This window comes from Acanthaster planci, linkage group LG08 (assembly GCF_054643075.1).
Source record: "Acanthaster planci isolate LZ-2023a linkage group LG08, COTS_SCS, whole genome shotgun sequence".
In the NCBI taxonomy this organism is placed as follows: Eukaryota; Metazoa; Echinodermata; class Asteroidea; order Valvatida; family Acanthasteridae; genus Acanthaster; species Acanthaster planci.
The window spans coordinates 614,433-638,213 of NC_141784.1; the positions used below are offsets into that span (position 1 = coordinate 614,433).

At 41.6% G+C, this 23,781-nt stretch overlaps 1 protein-coding gene across 1 annotated transcript in view; it reads left to right on the forward strand.

Annotated features, from left to right (window-relative positions):
- Positions 1-23,781, forward strand: part of LOC110978072 (uncharacterized) — a 63,482-nt gene that overhangs the window by 4,243 nt on the left and 35,458 nt on the right. The window contains exons 2-24 of the mRNA XM_087140463.1: positions 1,279-1,445; positions 2,176-2,297; positions 5,674-5,813; positions 7,092-7,306; positions 8,345-8,442; positions 9,210-9,313; positions 10,236-10,365; positions 10,732-10,814; positions 11,329-11,457; positions 11,735-11,809; positions 12,112-12,144; positions 12,972-13,133; positions 13,580-13,668; positions 15,533-15,674; positions 16,234-16,272; positions 16,693-16,866; positions 17,261-17,377; positions 18,708-18,833; positions 19,742-19,996; positions 20,828-21,046; positions 21,400-21,557; positions 21,893-22,006; positions 23,421-23,542. Of these exons, the coding sequence (XP_086996589.1) occupies positions 1,279-1,445; positions 2,176-2,297; positions 5,674-5,813; positions 7,092-7,306; positions 8,345-8,442; positions 9,210-9,313; positions 10,236-10,365; positions 10,732-10,814; positions 11,329-11,457; positions 11,735-11,809; positions 12,112-12,144; positions 12,972-13,133; positions 13,580-13,668; positions 15,533-15,674; positions 16,234-16,272; positions 16,693-16,866; positions 17,261-17,377; positions 18,708-18,833; positions 19,742-19,996; positions 20,828-21,046; positions 21,400-21,557; positions 21,893-22,006; positions 23,421-23,542 (3,013 nt within the window). The remainder of the gene's footprint in view (positions 1-1,278; positions 1,446-2,175; positions 2,298-5,673; positions 5,814-7,091; positions 7,307-8,344; positions 8,443-9,209; positions 9,314-10,235; positions 10,366-10,731; positions 10,815-11,328; positions 11,458-11,734; positions 11,810-12,111; positions 12,145-12,971; positions 13,134-13,579; positions 13,669-15,532; positions 15,675-16,233; positions 16,273-16,692; positions 16,867-17,260; positions 17,378-18,707; positions 18,834-19,741; positions 19,997-20,827; positions 21,047-21,399; positions 21,558-21,892; positions 22,007-23,420; positions 23,543-23,781) is intronic.

The window sequence follows — 23,781 nt, forward strand, 5'->3', positions numbered from 1 at the left end:
CACCCATGGGCTGCTAGCCACATCGCACAAAGCATGGTGGGAACCAACATGGTGCTGCAAGATCGAACCGTATAACCGTGATTTTGAAAAGCATGGGCAAACAGTGGGCGAAACGGTGGACGGCAGCGCGTCCAATGTGCACCACGCGCAACATACGTACATTGCATATCGCCACTGAAATCAATGTGTGCAACCAACCCATCCAAACGCGCATTACGTACAATGGCCACCACGTTGCAAACCTTCGCGGCTTACTTTGATCTCTCTTTATAATGATGGAGATTAATGGCGGTGCACTATTGTGAAACGCCCGTATAACTCTAAAAAGGAAAAAAAAATCAAACTGAAAGTATTTCTCTCTTGTTGCGCCGAATACGGGTGATTCACAAAATAGTGCGCCTCCAAGAGTATGCAGCGTGTCGGCCAATACAAATGCCCGAAATCTGTCGACCCAGTGCGCGTTTGGAAAGGGTCGACAGATTTGCGCGTTGTGATTGGCCAACGCGTTGCAAACTCTTGGAGGCGCGCTGAACGCCCGTATTATCCAAACTTCCCAAACATTGAAGGCATTTGCAATACATAGTGTTGTAATAGCAAGTTGTCTTGGTGGAGGCGCCTAATTATTGCCTTATTTAATGTATTTATCCAAAGCTTTAAAAAGCTTTATTAAAACAGCGTAAAAACATACTGAAATGCAAGAAAAAGCAAACAGAAACAGAAAAAAGTATGGCAGAGTATGGCATTAAATACGTGATGCATTGGACATGCTGGAATGCTGCAGCTGTCCATAAGACTTCGATCATTTGGGTCGTAAAGCTAATCATGTAGGCTTACAAGAAAGACATAATTTTTGACACTGAACCCATATGCTTCGGTGTGTTAGTTTAAATTTGCCAGGCGCAAATTTAGGTTGTCAGCGAAGCCTTTGCCTGTAACTTTTACATGTATGTTGATGTTAAAGGGAGTTGGCATTAGAGACTTGTGCTAATGTACATATTTTACAATTGTGTGTGTAACATTATTGTGCCTGACCACAAACAGGAAAAAGGGCCAATACCCCAGTTAAGTGTTGGAAAATAAATATTCTCGCGTGTTAAATTGTATAAAGAATATAGGCATTTAGAGTTCCAACGCAGTGCTTGCAATATACCAACCTCAACTGCACCAAAAATTCTGCACCTCACACCAGCATAACAATTAAAATGATTACGCACGGACGTGGGCTTTTTTAAAATAAGAATTTTTTTTTTAACTGACATTAATTTACTTCATTTGCAGCTGTGGCACAGAGTGGGGTTGTCAAATGTGGAGGCAGTTGGCAACAACTGAACGATAAATGCTTCTTGGCTGTGGCTGACTCCAAGCTGAAATGGCAGGACGCCCGCGCAAACTGCCAGAGCAGAGCCGGTGCTGACTTGGCTATCATTCCGGATACGGCAACAAGCGTAAGCGGCATCGAAATTACCAGTGGCGGATCTCGGTTTTGAGACAGTCTGGGGCGGCGTTGGATTGCAGGGGCGGATCCAGGATTTTCCCAAGGGGGGGGGGTGAAGTAAAGCAGCAATGGTAAAATGCCCGTGAGCACGTAGCACGAAGACCTAATGGCATTTTTGGTCGCCCACGCCCACCTGGGTCCGCCCCTGGAATTGAGATATTTTATGATTGTGGATTTGTTTTTCATTTGCAAAAGGACCCCCCTCGAAAGCACGGTGCCATAGTACCACAGGTTCTAAAAACGGTGGCTATAATGTCCCCCTAGCCCTTTGGGTTGGAGTAACTCTCCCGGTAATTGCAGTTCGTATAATTTGTGCCTGCATTTCAAGATTTCGAATTGGCCGGGAGGGACAGAGAGAGGTATGGACGTCCATTTTCTAACCCAATTATAAAGAGCATACATGGGTCTCAAGATTTCTTAATTTCTCCAGAAATTGGTGAAACTCTAATCCCCCCACGAGGTTACAAATTTCTGTCAGAATATTTGCACTCACGTTCAGTCCATGAAGTTTTGCCTTGCTCAGCACATGCACAATGTACTTTCTGCGCAGAACAATTTTTTTATTCGCTGCATTGTTTCAAAGCTGGGCCTAATTGTTTTCGTTGACAATGAAAATGTAATAAATTGGTTCACAGCAATCTCGTCTTTCAGGCCCTTTTTAATACCTTTTTTGACATTAGAATTTGTTGATGTCGATGCTGTCAGGCGTCCAATCAGCATACTGGGTGGGTTTGCACGACCTTCCAAATGAGAAGGATTTCAGATGGGTTGACGGCGAGACACCAAGCGATAAAACGTTCACGTAAGTCAACAACGAATGCAGTCATTGTATTGATTGGTCGGAAGCTAGAACTTAGGAATCCACCGTCCTTTTTGCGATATAGTATTTATCAAACTTTAGATTACTCCACCAGTTAGAAGTTAACGAGACCTTTTTTGCAAATTGATAGTTCAGCTTTCGTGAAGATGACGTCCCTTCGACTTCATATCTACATAATGACACGTGCCAAACGAAAGACATTGTCACTTCATTTCCACAGAAACATCTAATAGGAGCAGAGGGGTGAATGATATCCATTCCTTAAGATTTCTACTTAGGACTCTAGGAGTATTTTCATTTTAATTCTACTATGGTATTCAGGTCCATGGGGGGTGCAGGGGTGCACCTGCACCCCCTACGTGACTAAAATGTCCACTTTTGAAGCAAGAAAAAAAAAAATTGAGCTACAGTAGAACGTTTTGTGCAAAAGAATGCCGCGCGCTTCGGTATTCTTTCGCCTTGGTCAATCCCCTCTTTGGGAGTTTATTTTAACCACCCAAAGAACTATTCCTACGACCTCATGAATCCTGCTGTTTTTTAAAATAAAAAGCAAAAGATTTATGCTTGGTCCGCTTTGTTGAGGATTCGCACCCCCACGAAAAGTTCTAGTTACGGGTCTGGTATTTACTTGTTGTATGGGGTTAATTTATTGTTTCCATGTTAGTTCGCTTTTAGTGATTCTGCAGGTTTATGCGCAGTTTTGTTTATTGTTTATCTTTATTTAATGTTTGTGGCATTGTTTTTGTTTATTTATGTTTGTATTTGTTCGAGATAATAAATGAAATGTAAAAAACAAAATCTTGGGGGGGGGACATAGGCCCTACATCGGAAGGGCAAAAATCTTCATGCAACATCATATTTTTTTCTGCAGGGCGAGGAAATGCACAGAGCCCTGGAAATTTTATATCAAGAGATTGAAATGATATGACTGTATTTTTACTGCGCTTGAGAAGTGTCATCATAATAAACAGAAATTAAAAATCATGTCAGATGGCACTTTTATAGCTCCGTAAGTATAGTGTGTTGTTTGGTCCACAATCTCGGTTTAGTTTCGTCATCACCTTCTTCCAATTTTTGTCTCTTTTGACACGGACACTTGTATTGAACTAATGTTCAAACAATGAAATTGTTTTGGGTTGTCATAATAAATCAAACAGTGATTCGTTTTAAGCTAAAAAAAAGTTGGTCATAGGGGCCAACAGGCAACCTAGCGGCACACGTAACGTGCGCTTGCACGTGGTTGAAGCTGCTCGTAGGAATCTATGCGATGACGGTGGCCAAAGCGGTCCACCCAGCGCGGCCGTGCCCTAGCCGACACGCGACACTATCGACGAAGTAGTATGTAGGCTACCTCTATGGTGTACAGGGCTGTTTTCCAATACTCGACTTGGGCTCCGTTTGAGGCTTCAACTGTTTTTACTTCCTGACTTTCAAGGTTATAAGCGCAATAGTAAGTCTGATAATGCCACAAAACATCAAGTAAGTTGCAAAAGGGCCAAACATTACAGTACTTTAAGTTAAACGCTTCAGGCCCACAATCAAGGATTGGCTCCCTATACGAAGCCTGAACGGAGACGAAGTTGAATATTGGAAAACGGCGTAAAAAGGAGGTCTACCGGCGAAATGGTACGGTGTTGGCGTATTGGAAGTAGGCCTTGTAGCGTAGTCGTGCCTAACTGTTGGAATTCGTCTGGGAAAGAGTTCCATAAATGGACATATCACTTAACACAAACCCTGTGAGGCTAGTTTAGAAAATTCTAAATGTTTCTAAGTGTGTGCTTCACCATTTCCACAGCTACGGTTGAATTTTAAGGACATGTTATCACTCTGTGGTGGCTAGTAATAATGGAACTCTTACTTCAGCGGGCGAGTCCGATGGTCCCATGAACAAGCTTCTGGGAATAGGCCTAAGGCTAAGTACAAGGCTGGATCTTATCCAAGGAGTCAGTTCAGTTTTTAGGCTTTGATACAGGGCCTAGGCGAGGCCTGTAAAATGTACATGTATTTCATTACATCGACATGCTGTAAGGCTCTCTGAAGTCTGGAAATATCCCTCGTTTCTTGTGTTAGGCTAGACATGTTCCTTGTTGCTCTTCACTGAGGTAATCCCTGTGGCGTTCCAGATTGCTGGAGGCTAGTAGATCAATGTTGGGCTTGTAGATATTCCCCATAGCTCTCCGGTGTACTAAGACTAACACAAACCTGGTACAGTTTTGTTGCAGGGTAAGCCAAAGTCCAATTACAACATCAAGATGTTAGTTTTGGTTCTACCACACGGAATACTGTAGGCCTTAGTAGTTTGGATTTCTGTAAGTTTGATGTATGATTCAATGTGGAAGTGCCATGTTCTTTGTTTTGCGCTTGAGGGTGCACAATATTAATTAGAATGTTAACTTGACCATCGTAGCAACTGAAAAAGGTTATCAGCATGTGTCCACATACATAAATTGCGAGTCGCAGAGACCTGTAGATGACCTTTGACCTAGCTTGACCTTTTTTCGGAAAAAAATCCACACTCCTTGGCCACTTTTCTATGAGGATAGTACAGTTGTTATAGACTAATGTGGGCCTATAAAACACTGACCTGCAAAATTGTAAGGAAGTTGAACCGTTGCTAAACCCACTGTCTTCGGAGAGAAATTTGCCGGATGTTTTGAGCACTATTCTACACGATCAACTACATGTTGGAGGCTGCCATGATGACTACAGAAATGGAATGACTGTGAGGGAAAAGGTTATTGCTTTTGTGCAGGAAATTAGAAGGGGCCCCTTCTTCAACAAACTGAACCCCAATTCATATCTCTAGCCCCTCTCATATTGTTGCCCCCTTTTAAAATCATTGGGGTTAAAAACATGTCCCAAAAAGTGGCCAATGTGTATGTTACTGCAGTAGTAGTGTTGTGTGTGAGTACACAAACTATACCCTACCGAAGTATAAAAAATGAAAGAAGAATCAGAAACAAAGGGTATAAAGTTTCTTCAAATTTCCAATATTTTCTTATCCAAACTGATACGTGTACCGGTAAGTATTCAATGTAACTTGTTTTTTTATGAAGAATTTTCTATCCAACCCTTAAAAAATGTTTCGTAATTGTAAGAACATATAATTTGGAACCAGTTCCTGGCATCAGTGGTCAGGGACTAAGTCACTTTCCGATGTACAGTCCAAGCATTTCTGCTTTTAATGATATTTAGATCTAATATGAATTGTACACCAAGGACTGTAGTTCAGAGAGTTGACAGAGCAGCTTGGATGTACATGTAATGCTTCAGTGATGAAACTTAACTGGGCCTTCGGAACCATGGCAGACCCATAGCAATACCAGTTTGACCCTGACATGCTTGCTTCGTCTTCAAGGAACTGGAATCCCGGTGAGCCAAACAATGGTGGCTGGATTTGGGGAAATGAGGACTGTGTAACTTTCTTACCGCCGAGTGGAAAGTGGAACGATTTGAGTTGTAATGACAAAGAGGCGTTCATCTGTGAAAGAAACAGCAGTAAGTGTCAAGCAGTTGAATTTTAGATTTGCTTAATTTGATTCTTCTTGCAAGGTTCATTTGATCCTGGTTTGATGGTTCAATTTTCAGACCAATACAAAGCCTGTGTGATACAAACTGTGTTAGCATGGTTACAGACAGTGTAAATTACTTGTAGCTTGTGGCATGGCTATCTATACTTTCAGGACACCTCTAGATTTGTGTTCCACTCAATTGCAACATTTGTAGAAGTCTAAATATAAATTACTTTTGTAGCTTCTGGCAGTTGTCATATTACAGAAATGAAAAACTGAGGAGGCATTTTGGGCAGAACTTTGAGTAATATTGGAATAAAAACGATTTAAAAATGTTTAAATTTCACGTTAAATATTCCTTGTAGAAGTTTATGAAACAGGGTTGAAATGCAACAACGTATACATTAGTTTGTGCACACTTATTAATGGATTGTGTGTTCCATGCATACACAGCCATATGGGTGTCGCGAGGGCCAGGTGGCATAAAGGGGAAGGATACTTGCCCCCTTTGGAAAAAAATTGAAATTTGGGAAAGGGAAAAGAAAATTTGAGTGAAATAAAAAAAGGGAGGAAAGGGGCTGATGATATCACCAATTTGCTTGAAAATACCTCAGATTGGCCTCCATCTACCATGAATGGGTTACCAATTTGATGCTAATGAATACTTCCGCCCCTCTGTGAAACAAATCATTTTGCCCCCGTGGGTAAAATCCTAGCGACGGCCATGTATACCATGTATACAGTGTGTAATAAACAGCACCCTGTAGTGTTCAATGATGTCCACTCCCCCACCTTTGAAATTGTTCAAAGTTGGGATACGGAAAAATAATCCCAGTTACCCTCCCGTCTCCAATGTGAAAACGGGGGTAAATCCAGGATTTTTGATGACTTGAGTGTGTTTTGAATTTTTTGGGTTTGGAAATTGGAGGAAGGGGTGTTATCTCATGTATTTGTTGCTCTTGGTGAAGCCATTTAATCACTTTGTTCAACTGTCTACAAAAAACAAGACCCCCTCATGCTTTATGTTTTTTAGGGGGCATCTAACCTTTGACATAGGTCCGTTTAAAAAAATAGATTGGCAATGAGCCAAACCCCCCTGTAGTACCTGCATTATTTCTGGATTGGCACAGAGAATGAAGATAATAGGCGAGGTGGAATTTATCCTGTACGTGACTAGAAGCCCCTCATTTAAAACCCATAAACCAGTTGTTCATTTGGAGTACACTGTACATGACTTGGATTCATGACTGTTTTCTTCTGGTAGCCTCCATCCCAAAATGTGATGAGTCCCACGGTTGGAGAAGCTACAACGGCAAGTGCTACCAATTTCTCTACAACCAAGTGACATGGCAGACGGCCGAAGACACCTGTGCCTTCTACCCAGGTGGACACATAGCGTACGTCAAGAGCCTAGAGGACCAGGCATTCCTGGACAACCTCCAGCTTACGCATGGGTACAAATACTGGATTGGCCTGATGGTACGTTTCATGCAGAGGTTTCTAAGGTGCTACTACGACCGATTTATAAGCTATATTTCAACTTGTACCTCAGTTTTGCAGGCATTTTCATGATCGTTTTCTTGTCCTGGTTGAGCAGGGGCAGATTCAGGGGGAAACGGGGACCAAGACGTCCCCCCCACTAAAGAAGCCAATAAAAGGCTTTTTTAATAATTGGAGAAAGACCATATTATGGTTTGTTTCCTTTCTGCTTCCTTCAAAAAGCATGTAAAAAGCCCCCAAATGTAGCCTCATCCCTCAGACAGGTCATAAAAACTTACCGTGACATGAAAAAACTTCCTCAATTTTGTGCCCCAAAACAAGTCCCCCTTTCCAAGAACTTGATTTTTAAATCTTAGATTTTGTCTCCTTGTACCACATCTTAAGGCTGAAGTTTGTTAATGATTCCGGTAGGCAGGTCTTGGTGAATGGGCCTTAAAAGTATTTTTTGGCTCTTATGTTGAAACATCTGGAAACACGAGTCAAAATAACCAGATCAGAACGGTCATTTATATTGATTAAAAGGGGGTACCGAATGATGGTATCACACGAATCAATTTTATTTTAGTAATGTATCACGGACCACTTCAAGAGAGACAGCAGACCATCTGAAAATGATCCCATGCAGAATTTCTCGGCCTCCCCCCATCCGCAACATATTGTCTGTGAAATAAGCAAACATTTATTTGTTCCCAGTCCACGAAGGTTCCATTTACACTGCACCTTAGCTTTTGAAGATAAAAGTGATTACACTTCTCTTTGATAGTGAAACAGTATTGTTCTTAACGGTTTAGAGTGTACTACTATATAATCCCTTTACAGGCAGAGAGAATTGCTCTCAATTTCTGTGGCAATATGTCGCAAGCCATTTCCCGGATTGAGTAGCTGATTTTCTTCTGAGTTCCTGATGGTAGTCAGGGGCAGGTTTCAGTTGTGCTTAAGAGGCTTTCCTACTAAACCGTAGTGCACAGTCAATAAAACTATCGTTTCCTGTCATTTGGCATTTTTTTTGCAATACAGGATGGTGCTACGGACGGTGAATACCAGTGGTCAGACAAATCATCTTTTGACAAGGCAAACTCGTTCTCAAAGTGGGCTAGTGGCCAGCCAAAGAACAAGTATGTGGACAGGACACTTTCTCAGAGGGAAACCTCGTAGACCATTGGTTCGCTACCAGAGGGTGGGGAATTGAACTATGAGGCACTATTAGGTCAAGGGAATACGGGATCAACTCTTGGTCAGTGTTCATAGAAGAAGGCTGGGTTTTCTAGGAGGCTCATCTGCCCCTAAAATTTGTCTCATCATTTCCTCACTCCCTCAAATTGTTATAAGAAAGTTTAATGGTGTCCGCTCTGTCTGAATAAAATGTTTTTAAAACCAGTTCATGCCAGAGAATGTATAAGAATGATCTGGCTATATGCTTTTGCAAGGTCGTTGATGAGTTATTCCATCAGGCTTACTGTGAGGTGGTGTTAGACATGCCTACAGGGATCGCACTTCAGTGGTTCCCCAGTTTTACGCAAAAACATGCAGTCTGGCAAGTCCATGGAAGCAGACTGTGCTTTGTGCCTAACTCGATCAGCTGTACAGGCAAAGTTTTCACAGGGCCAAGGTTTTGGAAGTAGCAAAAGGCCAAGTTTGGGTGAAAATCTCACCCGACTATTGTACAAACGACTTCTCAGAAGAGTCAGTATTTGTGGTGTTTGGTTCGATTTGAAAAGTTGGCTGATACATCCCGGCTTGTCAATATGTATTGGGCCAAAAAAACAATACTCTCCACAGGTGGTCAAAAGGTAGGGGAGTCAGCCTCAGTAATCATGAAGCGTTGCGTGCAGCTTTTCTTTGATAACTCAGTTAATTCATTTGATTTCCAATTGTTGACCAGTTGGTATGGCCAGGAGGGTGACTGTGGGAGCGTAGACACCAGCGGGCTCTGGACTATTAGCAAATGCACTCAGAAGATGGATTTCGTCTGCGAAATACCAGAAGGTGAGCTTCTACTTCTGTCGGGGGAAGGGATGTTAAGTCGAGAATGCTTCACCCACACTTTGCCAGTCAAAATCTAGGAATTTTTCCTGGTTGACGTATTGACTGATTAGTACTGTGCAGGAACAAGGGCTGACCGGGGCATCAGTGTATGTTGAAATGCGCAGTCTTAGTATGTGTTTGTGTGTCAGTTTGAAATTCTTTTCCCCCTAGCAGCCTGTCTCTCCTTTGCTGGTGATGAGGGGGCTGTTCATTTAGTCAGAGTGGAGAGCTAAGAGGCTGTATGGGGTGCAGCCTGATGGTGTTTTCTTTGCACAGTTTTGTGATGAAAGTGGGCAAATTGGATTACCAAAATGATCCTTGAGCACTGTGAGCATTTAACTTTGTGCCAGAAACAGAACCTGTTGGCCTAATGCCTACCACCAGTAACTTGAAAAAAGATTGTCAATTCAAGAACTACAAAAATCCTTACTGATTCCTTTGCACAAGGTCCCTAGTTATTCCATAATGTAGTTGTCATAATGTGATTTCATCTCCATCATTGAATTTCAATCATATTTGATCAAAGGACTTTATGAGGCTTTTTTTTTTCATTACCAGTAAACACAAGCCAAGTAGCTCAGGAGAAGGCTACGTCTGAATACATGTATTGTATCTAGGGTTATCTGAAGGAGTAATACTGATTGCAGACAACATGGGCACATGTTGACAAGAATCATAGCTGTAGCCATGGAAGCCCAGTTTGGACCCAACCTCACCAAATGACAGGATCCTGCAGGAGTAGACACATACATCAATTCTTCCATGACCCAAACTATTGCCTGACACATATTTAGAAAAGCTGACCAAATTTTTATCACTCGTGCTGATGGAGAAGAGCATTATTTTAGTGGAAACTGGTTGAAGCCCAATTTTTTGTTGTCAGGTGCCTGCGCTTCAGGATGGTATTTGGCCAATGGAAATTGCTATCAAGTCAACTCTCAAACACTCCGGACATGGACGGATGCCAAAGTATACTGTGAAGCACAACTGGCCTATCTGACAGTCATCAAATCGTAAGCATTATTCTTTCTCCAAACAAAAGTTTAGATTTGTTTTCATTTAAGAAATTTTGTGCACGTTGTAGATTTTTGTGGCTATGAGAAACTAATTTGCTCACACAATTTGCTATTGTTTGGGTCCAAAAATACTGTTCAGTGCACAGGAAATACTGAACAATCTTCGTAATAACCTAGATCATGTGCATGACCTGTGATTTATAATTTGTACACACAAATCAGCATTTCTTGGGCAGAAGTTAGGCATTCGAAATGAGTCACAGCCAAGGGAAATTATATCCCTCCAGGGCTACACGTATGTTTTTCATGTCATTTAAAAAAAAATTCCATTTGTCATTTTCCTCTGGGTATGCATTTGATCAGGGATGTGGAGAACAACGCGATCAAATCTTTCCTGAGTGACCTGCATGCCTTAGGTATCAACGAGGTCTACATTGGAGCGTCAGGTTTGTTGAGAACAGTTATATCACAAACAGATCAACACAACTGGAGAGTATGCTCTTTTTTCATGCCATTTTCATTTGCATGCTCAAGAGAAACAGCCCATTGATATTCACCTGTTAGAATAGCACATGTGCAGACTTGCTGAAACATGAAATGTGCTCATGTCAGTTTCTTTGCTACTCTGATAGTTGGTTTGCTCTTCATGGGTTGAATAACTGACGTAAACGATGCATTAAAGATGCTCAGAGCTTAAGAGTTAGCGAGAAATGATGCCGTACCCATAAATCATTCAATAATTAGCAGCCTTTTAAATGTTGCAGCAAGTGAAACAGGAATGTATCTCTCTGACATACAAGATATTCATGTAGATCAGGTGATCAGGTTAATAATCAATCTTTTAGTACTGACAAATCTTCTCCCGTCAGTGTCAAGCCCTCTGCAAACCCCTCTCAGCCCTTTTCGTTTATCTTAACATTTATTTTGTACTAACCTGTAAGCGATCTCCAAAACTGACAGATTTGGAAACCGACGGCACATTTTTATGGGTTGACGGCACCTCTGCCACTGACCAGTACACTCACTGGGTCAGTGGACAACCTCCAACGTCACCAGATCAGAAGAAGGACTGTGCTTTCATCAACACAGGTTTGAGATTTCAGTGTATTCAGGGTAATGGTGACAAATTCCGTACAGGTTTGCTTGATGTTCTTTAACTGTTGGTATTTTGTAGGTGCCAAAATGGCGCTGTGTACAAAAAAAAATGTTAATGAAAGTAGTAGACAGAATAATTGCATGAGGTAACAGATTGAAGGTTCGCATCCACAAGATACAACTGGGTGGGAGGGAACATTCAAAGTGCCACCTCAAGACGTTATTCCTTTCCAATGAGACGACTCATTCTTTGCATTTTTGTCTCTTTTAGCTGATAGTCAGACTGCCAAATGGAGAGCTGGGGACTGCTTTGCACTTGGAGCCTACGTGTGTCAAACAAAAGCGGGTAAGTCTCTTTACGCAGTGACCGTTGCTATTTGTGGCTGTGGCTGTGCCCTGTAATGTGCATATGGTGGAAAAGGAAGACGTAGCCATAAAAATGCCTGACCTAATGTGGCCACAATGAGCCTCAAAGTGGCAAAATCTCATATCCTTGTTAAGACGTCTAGAAAACAAACAGATTTTCTTCTGAACGAGGCCAGTGAACTACTACAGAACTGTTGCATTGCATGAATAATAATTTCAATAGTAAACATTCTAAACAAACACATGGATGGTAACTTTTTTTTGTAATATTTTTGTTGACAGGTGCTAAGATAGAGCCAGTGCCTACCAATCCCAGTAAGTCGAAGTATTGCATTAAATTAACTTGTTTGGACACAGAGAACATACGTTGCACCCTTTTAATCGGTCAGCAGGGCGAACACTCTGATATGTCCCTGCAAGAAAAATGTGGGGCTCAAATCTGTCACCTATGCCCTCCTCACTTACATAGAGCTGGATGACAGCTTGAAATTAATTAATGTTCTAAGAAGAAATCAAGAAATTCATAAGGAAAACCTTGAAGTTGTAGGTTTATCTTGGAAATGATAACATAGTGGTTGCATAAACACACTTGACCAAGGATGTGATTAACCGATAGATAGTTTGTGAAACTTTGTGTAGTGGTCTTCACCTCCTCATTCCAAGAGGATTTCAGAAAAGAAAATTTGGATCTCAGCTACAAGTTTAACATGCTGCACAGAATGTTAAAGGAAGACATATTTTTAAGCAATATGTGGGGTATGGATATCACAGATTTTCCCGGGGGGGGACTGATAAACAATTATCCGGGAACGGGGCCCCTGTTTCTGTTCTCTTTTTTTGTCTATTGATGTTTCTGATGGCACATTCTGTCGTCTCCTTATAACTGACTGGGCATGCTGACGAAAACACTGATTCCGAAGAAGATTTCACTTGGTGGCACTACAAACCTTCATCACTCTGTTCTGCCCACCATGCAAATCTTGTGATCGTACTTGTCTTTTATGCAATTTTTTTGCATTAGTGCTTTTTGTAAAAATGTCTATTTACAGAAAATTGTGACCATTTATTTACAAAATTGCTTGTCTGAAACTATCTGCTAAAGATTTCTCCTTTCTTTCTTTGTCCTTTTTTTCCCCCGACAGTAACCAACCACTGTGATGGACCAGGATGGAATCTCCACAAAGATTACTGCTATGATATCGTCCTGACCAAAAAAACTTGGGCTGATGCTGACAAAGACTGCAAAAACGTGGGTGCTGAATTGGTCAGCGTACTCAATGATGACGAGCAATCTTTCATGTCTGGTAAGACCAATCATGCACAAGAAGAAAGCAGTATGCCTGGCTGTATTTGATAGAAAAGTGAATTCTTGTTCCAAGGAGTTTCTTGGTGGTTTGTACAACTGCAGCATTCTCTAATGATTGCTGAAGTGAATAAGTTCATGGACCCATGTGTGTAAAGGTATTGCCTCTAGAATCAGCGCTTGAACCGGTACATGTGCGCTGTCCATTCGTTTGCACTACACTTTCTGGTTTAAATGATGTCATACTTTGGTACTCTACAGTGCACTCTCAGTGACCCGTGTTTACTTAATGCACATCTGCCATGGTCTTATTGCAAAAACTGCTATGCCACTTACAGTAATTAGGTATGGCCGCAGAGCTGTGAAATGCTTGATTGGAATGATAACAACAAGAGGGAGTCATGTGCGAAGATATTATTACGGTGTTTTTTATTGTTTTTTTTCTAGTGCGTATCAATGTGGTCAAGCAACGTGTTTGGATGGGACTAAACGACAAAGCCTCTGAAGGGACCTTTGTCTGGACGGATAACTCCAAGGTGAAAGTTTTTCCTTGTACTTTCATTAGCAGTGTGTTTCTCAAGATTTTTTTGAGAAAGCTGGTTGAGCCTAGAAAATCTCTGGGGGAAAATGCCAGATTTGCTGGTGGGAAATTATTTTAGAAAAATTTTTGGCAAGAGATTTATCTGTTGTGTGTTGTTTTTGGTCCTGTTTATTTTGCTTGAAAGAAAACCAGTGCGGTAACTATAAGGCAAATGGTCAATTGAATGGTTTGGTATTTAAACAAACATGTTTTTTGGTTCACTGCCAATTCAAAATGAGCACATGAAATTGCTAAGCTGCACAAAATTTGCAGTGGTGTAGACTATGGTTCTGTCCATAGGGGTTGACTGCTGAAGTGCTGGATGGCGGGGGGAATAATTAATTTCCCTTAAAAACTATGAAACATTATCATTTAAATAAAAACACTAGGAGGCGCTTCATTGGGATATAGTAGTTTCCAGTGCCAGGGCTCAAATTTACAGCTTTTAATGCAAATAATTCACAATAATTTCAATATAGCAATTAGGGATCTGGTTCCTGTTTCTGCTTCACAGGTGTATTGATATATAATGCTTACATTGAGGCTGAGTTCATGCGGCTTGTTCTCGTATGTTCACAAACAGCTGGATTTGTTGTTTGTGGGCTGGTCGCTGGAACGCTAGGAACGTACAACTAGTTATTGCTGGTAGTTAGTGGCAAGTAACATGCAACATGGCGGCGGCCATGTATGTTACTTGAGAGTTATTGTTTGGATGGGCTGAATTCTTTTCTATTTAAAAAGGAAAATTCATTTCTTTGTTATGGAAAGTAATTAATGTTAATGTTGCAAAACTTCCCATTGTCTATGGCTTTGGAAGCCATCTCTCTACTTTTTGCCGCTGTTCAAAAATGAAAATCTCACAAGTTTTTCCGTGTGTTCCGGTAAAACCCTGACGAGGAGGTGGTGTGTGATCCTGTTCCGAGAACAGTGTTCTTGAGTTGTGTTCTTGCCATTTGAGTGCGAAAACAAGAAACCCGTGTCAAGAACAGGCTGCCCGAACTCGACCTTAGGTATAGAGGGATCCCAATACGACGCTTTTAGCGTCAATCTGCGCACTTCCGCATTTGAAAACGAGGCTGTATGTGTCAGCTTCAAATCTAAATACGATCAGACGACTGAAAGTAAGGAGTCAAGACACAAAATACATAAAGGTATGTTAAATTAAGACTTTTCAGGCTGCAAATTTTTGTGGAAGAGTCTTTCAGGATGACTCCACACGTCAAATCAAACAAAAAATAACGGCAATTTACCGCGAACTAACGTACCTGCCATGGTCGTGTATCTGCATGCGCAGTGGGCGTGGTTCAAAAGTGGCATCACACTTATGAACCGGATACTGCATATACTGTGTCGACTTCGCGGGCGTGCGCGACGGAGTTCAACACAGAGAGCCTCGGTTTCGATGCAGATATGCGCAGACAGCGCTACTGTGAAATCCCTCTATTTGTCATTTTTTTTTCCCATTTGCAAAATTTTCAGTGGGGCTGACAAGTTTTCATGGGGTTGTGTTCTGCCCCCACACCCCACTGGCTATGCCGCTGGCAATTGATCTCGAATGATGTGAGTTCAAGGTTCAAGGCGCTATGTATGTTTTTTGGGTGTGTTGTGTACATAGTGCGTTCACTTTCATGGACATAAAATTGATTCCATTAACATAACACACGTGTGTGTTGCATTCGGCCGTCAAAATCGCCCCGGGTGCGATTGTGACGGATACTCAATGCTTGGCGGAAGTGGTGATGTGTATATGGAAAGCCACCTTCACACTGCCGTTTTTGATGCTGGATGCTGGAGTACTGTGTCTCTCATTTTGGTTGCAGTTTGTTTATAACAATTGGGCTAACCCTGGAAATTTGGGCACCGATGACTGTGTGAGCATGGAGGGCCAAACCACAAGCTACGGACTTTGGAAGGTGCGCTCCTGCAGCGAAAAGAACTACTACGCTTGCAAGAAAGATGCCAGTGAGTCAGTCAAAATGATTACTGCAGAAAATTGAAAAAAAGTAGTTCTAGTCCCGGGTTGCTTGAGATTTGCATGTCTCTCCATTTTAAAAGAGAATTTAACAAGATTTGAACTGGTCGGAGAAGAAAGAATTAGGATGGATTCTGAATGGGGCATGCTTATAAAGCACCGGCTTCTAAATGTGGATATTCAACCGAGTGCAGGTTACACCATTAGTGAAACGCATCACAACTGAAATTCATCACAGACCAAACTCATCACAGACCAAACTCATCACAGTCCAGACTCGTCAAACAACTCGCACTCAGAAATTGTAGAATCCTTGCAAAAGTAATCAAAGTTTGGGACCGTAGGCATTTTGTTATGTCCATCTCAAGTGACAGAAATGTTACTTTTGTCTCAGCAACTTTAACTTGTTATTATGATTGAATTCACCTATCACCTGTCATCCACCAATTTGCCTCCCTGGCAATGGTCAATTAGATTCCACCTGCGTCAGGTGACACCTTTAGTGTCATTCCAACTCTTGACTTCGTTTATTTTTGTCAATGTTTTCAGTCAAAGGGCCTGGACCAAGTACCCCACCTCCACCAACAGGTAACCCATCTCAGTGCTGTAACACTGGCTCACCAGAATGTCAGTTCTAAAATATTCCAAATATATTGTCCAGTTGAAATGTCTGTCTGTTATACATGTAGGTATGTATGTGTAGCATTCTGTCCTTTTTTATCTATGGTAAACTGCCCCCACCCCCTCAAACAAACTGACCCAAGTTTGAAGGATTGTGACATCAACAACAGTGGTGAACTTAGTCGCTGCATTGTGAAATACAGTAATCTAGAAAGGTTCATGCGAAACCTGTAAGCATTTATATTTATTCATATGACTTTTGATCAATTCAGACCGGATTTTGTTTCTCTTTTCACATTTGCTAGACAGCTTTTTATCTGTTCAAATAAATTTTGTTTGTCAATTCCCACAAAGCGACTAGCTCTTCCTTTTTTCTCCCTCGATCAGTCATTTATGATTCCCGCTGTGGCATGGGCTGGGAATTCAACAAGAAGTCTGGCAAGTGCTACTACTTCCAGCCTTTTGAGTGGACCAACTGGTTTGGAGCTCGCTACAGTTGCCGTCTACTGGGTGGTGACTTGATGAGCTTAGTAGGGAACGACGACTTGGCCTATGCAACCAGTAAGTCGGGAGATAACTTCCTTTATAGCCATCAAAACTTTTTTGAAACAATTGATATAATGCTTATGAGGAGACTGCTTGGGATAGCAATACTTCAGTATGCTTGTATGTTCATCACTGGCCAATGCCACCCCGCTGCAAACTTTTAGCTTAGAGTAAAAATAACTTCCAGTGAAGAAAAATTTGTTTACTCAATCCGTGGGGCATATTTTAGTGTAACCACAAGGTTTGTCCAATTACTATCACCTGGATATTTGTGCAGACTTGAAATTTCCCAGTGCCTACTGTTATTTATGTGCAACTTTGCAACAGGGACTATTCGGGTCAATTTCTCATCTTGGAATGAAACACATTTCTCAACATTATTGCTGGTTCTTTCTTGATTGCTCAACAGGCCGCTTGAAGACCACCGGCGGAGGTGAAACGTGGATTGGATGCAACGACCTTGGCAGGGAGGGCGGATGGGTCTGGAGTGATAAGAAACCATTTGTAATAATCAACTGGGCTGCGGGTAAGGGAATCGGTGATCGCTACACCTCGTTAGACCAATGAGGCAGTCTGACTTGGTTGACGTGGAGGCTGGTTTGTTACTCGGCAACCGATAAATCAAATGTCATCATCACTGCAGTGGTACCACATCACGTATGTGCAGTGGCCCCTCGTGTGTTTCCAAAATGCCTATTTGTCCATTACACTGTTATGAGTTGCTAAATGCGAGCATGTTTAATGTCAACTTCTTGTACCAGTCTGTTCCATGATGTATTCAATCTGGAATAAGTCCTGAGAAAGTTATCTGTCTCGAGCCAAAAGTCCCCCCCTTTGTTTGAAAAGAGCCATGTTGGTGGGGAGTGTTTGCTTTGTTGGTAGTGACGCGACTGCAAGGCATGCATTTCGTTGTCATTTGAGAACCAGCCAAGTGCAGTTCCTTTCATAGGGGGAACTGCACTTCCGTTGGTTGTCCATTCTAGCATAAGAACAGTCAATTGCAAAGGAAATTGCACCCTCTCTGAGTCCCGCTAAGAGATACTTAGATGTCACCATTGACGTATACACCGACAGAATCCTAGACTTTGAGAGGGATGGGGGAATACATAAAGGCTCACATTTCTTGAATCCCAATTCATGAACTTTTGAACCAAATGTAGTTCTTTTACCTTTTCAATTTGTACTTGTAATATTTATCAATACCTGTATCACTTGCACATGAACAAAATCTCGAGTCCCTGAGGTATCATACAATGGTCCACATGGCAGTTAAACCTTTCCTCCATTAATGGGGATGGGCTGTGCTTCTTGCTCAAAGATATGCCTTGTGGCATTGTAATAGGATTGTGTTTATGTCATGTTTTTATTCAACACTGCAATAATGAAATTGTAAAGAGATGTCTGCCTAGTGTAGGGACATTTAATTAAACATGGTCATCAACCGCTACAACCCCTCCAGTAATGTTCTCAAAAATTCATTGCACAATGTTGTTACAAACATGTGTTGCCATGACGCCTAAAGACAGATATGCCTATTATGTCCAAATTGAAGCACAACTTTCCAGTAACATGATTACATTATGTTTTTACCTGGTTGGTGTGAGTTTGTGTAGAGCTTTCCCTGTCTCACCTGCCTCAAGGATGGTTCGTAAGTGGCATAAAAGTGAACACAGATGAGATCAGTGATGTGTGATCAAATAGTGAGACTGAAAATTAGCAATTTCGAACATAGTTTAACTCAAGCAAATTTTACAGAATATATTTTGTTTTGTCAATTAATGGCTTCGCGTTTGCATTCTCCTTGAGCATGAACCAGACTTTATAATTTGGTACATTTTATGCCCTAATTCTTGTAGGTCAGCCAGATAATTGGCAGGGCTATACTCAGATTGGGGAACATTGCTGTACCTTTTACAATAATGACGGAACCTGGAATGACCAATTCTGCGAACATGGCCTCGGCTATAGCTGCAACAAAGATGGCAAGTTCATGAAAAATTTTTAAAAACAATTTTTTGTACACCTTGTTTTGATTTTTTAAGTCCTTTTGCTTTCTCCGTTTGTGGACATTTGTGGTTGAAATGTTCTGTGCTTGAAATCGTTTTACTTGAATTAAGGTCAGAATATGTTGGACCCAAGTATTACTCGTAGAAATGAGTAATTTGAAGTCACCAAGCATATCCACATAATTAGCCATTAAAAGTATTGAAGATTTTCCCGGATTGGATTTCAGGGTGTTTTGCATGATTTCTGTTTTGTACACCATTTAAAAATATTTTATATTGAAACTCTGTCATGTTCCTTTGCATGTTTTGATGTAGATTTTCTGAAATAAAGTTTGTTAGTAATACCCGGTAACTTTCAAGCACATTGAGAATTCAAAGAGTTACAGGGTGTGGCAGGAAATCTGAAAGTATACCACAAGTTCTCTCTGTGGCTGTGCATCACAAATTGATGCCTGAGAGCACCAGACCACTTGATCTCAAGAACCAGTTTTAAAATGTGGTACTGTATACCAGTAACCGTAACTTCAAAAGTTACTCTGTGATTTTAGACATGGTTTGTGTGGGAAAATTTTAAATTAAACCAAGCTACATGAATGCTTAAAACATATTTTGTATTCATGTTCCAAGTAGGTGGATGAGCATTTTGTGAAGAACTTGAATACATTTTCCATATGTGTTTTTACTCATTTCTTTGAATTTGGGATTAGGTTTATTTTGGATTAGGTTTTACTTAAATGGGGTGTCTGTTTGCCGTACTATCCATAGACTCTTGCCATTTTAGATCATTTATATACAAATAATTAAGAGCCAATTTTTTTTGGTTCTTGTTATTTGACACCCTAGCACACTTGTTCATCGCTGTCCAATTGTCTTCTGCCTTTCAGACATGATCTTCAAGTACTTCATAACATTCTCGGAGAAGAGAATAACGGGCACTCCCAACAAAATGATAGTGAAGGACGCCTGGCCCAAGGAGTGCGCCCAAAAGTGCCTGGACCTGCCCACCAGCACCTTCTATTGCAAGTCGTTTGACTACGAGAGAGCCACCCGCACCTGTTACCTCTACAAGGTGGACCAGGCTACGGCTGGCGGACTCATACCGACCTTTGACACGCAACACTTTGACTACTATGAGCGAGGTAATTTATGACAACCCAAGGGTTGTTCTGTATGCCTTTAGGACTTTTGGGTAGCGTAGACATGGCTTAATCCTTTCTTTATAATGTATGAAACAACTGTTAGGTAATTCTTGATGATGGTTGGAAACTTTTAAGCGACTTTAGAGGGGTTATTGTAACTCTTTCAGAAACATGCTTGAGCCTTGTATGTGTAGTCATGGAAACATTAAGGCAGTGACAGAGGTCATGTTTCGATAAAACTTTGGGAAATCCATTAGATTCAAGTACATCACAGTACGTCTTGTTTTGTTACCGGTGGTTACAGTGTGCACTGGATGAAGCAGGGTGGCAAGTCTTTTAATATGGCTGTGTAGGATTGTTGCAGGGTGGCTTAATTACCTGTCTGAACCACTCAGGGAGAACACTGAGGATCGACTCATTCATTTCTTGTTTGGGGTTAGATTGGTGTTTTCCCTAATGGAGCCTAGATGTTGCGTGCTCATAAAGGGGTGAAAAATAGTGTCAACCTCTCCAGTGATGGATTAAAATTGTTACAAGACCAGACACAAGACCATTCACAACACCGTTCCAGGAAGACTAGTCACAAGACTATGCATCATAAGACCAGACACAGGACCAAATGCAAGAGATGTCACACATGGGTGAACAGTGACAAAAGAATGCTTTTGTTGTAGTTCATTTGAATAGCTTTTGACTTGAACTCAGATTGGATTGAAGTCTTCTTTATAAAGACGTCTCATTTGACACCCCACCAAGTAATGGCTTCCCTTTGCTGCCCTCACGGTGTATGCACACAGCCAATGATATGTCCTGATCCACTTGTCCTGGCAGATTTGTTTGCCAACCCTCCGCCTCAGCCCACACCGGTGCCGTCCAACAAGGGCTGTCCCAAGGGCTGGGGCCGGTACAAGGAGTTCTGCTACTACGCCAACACCAACAAGTTTGATTTTGCCGGGGCAGAGGCCGAATGCCAGAAGCTTGGAGCTGAGGTGACGTCCATCAATGACGTCAACGTTAACAACTTCCTGCGTGCATTCATCTTCGATCAAAGTAGGTTCAGGGATGAATTGGAGGGATTTATTTTTGGTGGGAGGGACGCGCGAACTGAAAATAGGTATAAACGCAGCAGCACATCCATCATTTTTGAAAGGAGGGGGCACACACCAGTCCAGACAAACGTAGAAGTCAAACATCCCCAGTGCACCGAAGTAGTAACTAGCTGATGGTAGAACGAAGGAAAAAGAAAAGGCACAAGTTTTAAAAACTCAAAGAGTGGGGGGGGGATTTGCCAATTATACCGTGAAGATGACGCTTGATGCAGATTTTGCAGGTCCCATGATATTAATTGGTAACTTGAATTTCTTGTTTCCATGCTTATCAGTTGCTTTATTATACCCCCTCAGACCAACAGGAGAATCGCTACTGGATCGGACTGAATGACCGGAACCAGGAGATGTTGTATGAGTGGTCCAATGGGGAACCGGTGCTCTTTACAAATTGGAATGCCCAGGAGCCAAATGATGCCAATGGAGAGGACTGCACTGAATTGTACATTGATTCTGTGAGTAGGGGAGTCAGGATAGCGCACTGCTACTCGTAATTCTCAACTTCCACACCATGTGATCTAGGTTCGCCGAGGCTGACACGTGGACCAGGTGTTTTCAGTTTCTACCCGATTCTGTGGATTTTTCCCAGAAAGTCACTCTTGAGGTTTCCCTCTCACTTCTGAATCCGGAGTATTGACTTTGACACGGTTAAACTAGTTGAAAATTGCAACTACAAGTAGGCATAAGAGAGATCAGAAATATTGTGCAGAATGGAGAAAAAAAACTTGATTCATTGGAGAAAGAAAACGTGTAAGTTGATTGTAACTTTCAATATTTCTTTCCCACACAGGGTTTCTGGAATGATGTGCCCTGCAAGGGATACACCTTCAATTCAATTTGTCGGAAACTTGTATCCACTGGAAACCCTCCTCCACCACAAGACACTACGTGCCCGTCAAGTGGTGTAAGTACATGCTCTGTCTCGTCTCTTTTAAGTGTTGAAAATCAGTTTCAGATTATCTGAAAACAAACAAAAGTTGAGGGACTGCAGAAGTAAACTTGGGAGCGGAAATTTGTTTAAAAACAAAGTAAAATTTTACCTTAAAGAAAAATCATCATTTCCAAATTGTCTCAGCTCCATACGTTATTTACAGGTGGTGGTCGTTCTGGGATGAGGTATTACTTATAACCTTTTCAGTGATAGAGATAATCTAGTGCTGATCCGATAGTTGAACCAGAATACAGAAACAGGAGAGGAAAACTAGACACTCTTGAAATGAATTATTAGTTCTGCTGAACCCTTTCCTGTACTTTTGTGGTTTATCTTTTTGCAGGATTCCCTTTGAAATGCCATCCTCACTGTTCCCTCTGACTTACTCTGGTTACTCACCGAAGTTTTCTGCAGGGGAAAAAAACCCCTGTCTCTTCAAGTTGTTGTTGTAGCCGCAGTATGTAGATTTAGTCATGGGCTTGCCCACCATTGATTTCTGTACCTCTAATCACCACTCTGCACTTACAGCCACAGAGAGTCCAGAAATGGGCTCAGGCTCATCAGTTTCCTTTTTGTTTGGAATGTACCTATGGGCAAGCGTTGGTGGAGATATTTCTGCTGTGGTGTGCATAGCAGCACCGTAGCCAGCGGTCTCAATGGAGGAGGGGTGAATGGGGGAGCTGGGTGTTACCCAGAGAGGGGTCTCAAGTCCTGGCATATTCTTAGTAATAAACTAAACTATTGTTTGTTTTCCAAGTTTCCAGAGGTGGCAGCAAGAGGACAATATTTTTTTTAGGGGGGGCATGCATCCTCCAAGCCTCCCTTGGCTATGCTACTGGCATACCTGCCAACCTGTCGTACTCCTTCCTGAGGTCAGGCATCACCACATAATAGATCAGAATTTTAAATGAACTGAGGGCTCATTTAAATACCTTTTAATCTATTGTGTGATATTGCCTGACCTCAGGAAGGAGTACGACAGGTTGGCAGGTCTCCACTGGTGCATAGATTCTTTGTTTGCATCATGAGCAAAGCTACAGCAAAGGGTTCATGAGGTCAAAGGGTCCAGTGCACATGAATGTCTTTCTCCATGAAAGATTTTCAATTTAATATGCAGCAAAGTTGTCCTCTTTCACCATTTAAGGCTCACCAGTAAAGTATTACTTGGAGTTTTTTTATCATTTCAGTCTAATTTTAGTTTAGATTTACATACATTTGGTATTTGAATTTTTAATTCATGACATTTTCTGTGTTAATTGGGAAAGTAATTTGAATGAGTTTTGAAAGTCCAGAGGCACACAAACTTCTAGAGCATTTCACAACCAAGTGACAATAAAGCAACTTAATCATGATCCTTGCTCACCAATGTCTTTAATATTTTGGACAGAATTGGCTTCATTCTTGGAGAGACAGATGCTACCAGGTCAATGATTTCTTGCGTTCCTGGGCAGATGCCCAGGTTGCCTGCCAGAAAGAACCTGGAGCTCAGCTGGTTGTTGTTGAGGACAGGTATGCAAACTGTTAACTAAAAGTGAACGCGGCACATTTTTTTCACTTTTGCCGTCACTGAAGTTGTAAGTGATTCTCATAATCTTGTGAGCTGTTTCTCATTGGGCAGTATGTAGTGGCAACAGATTTTCTTTTGGAGAAGCTCTGTGAAAGAGCACATTGTTCTTCCCGCTGGTGCTTTTTACTAAAAGATACAAAAAGTTGTCCCCGAGTTGTAAGTGGAAATGGCCCCATGCCAT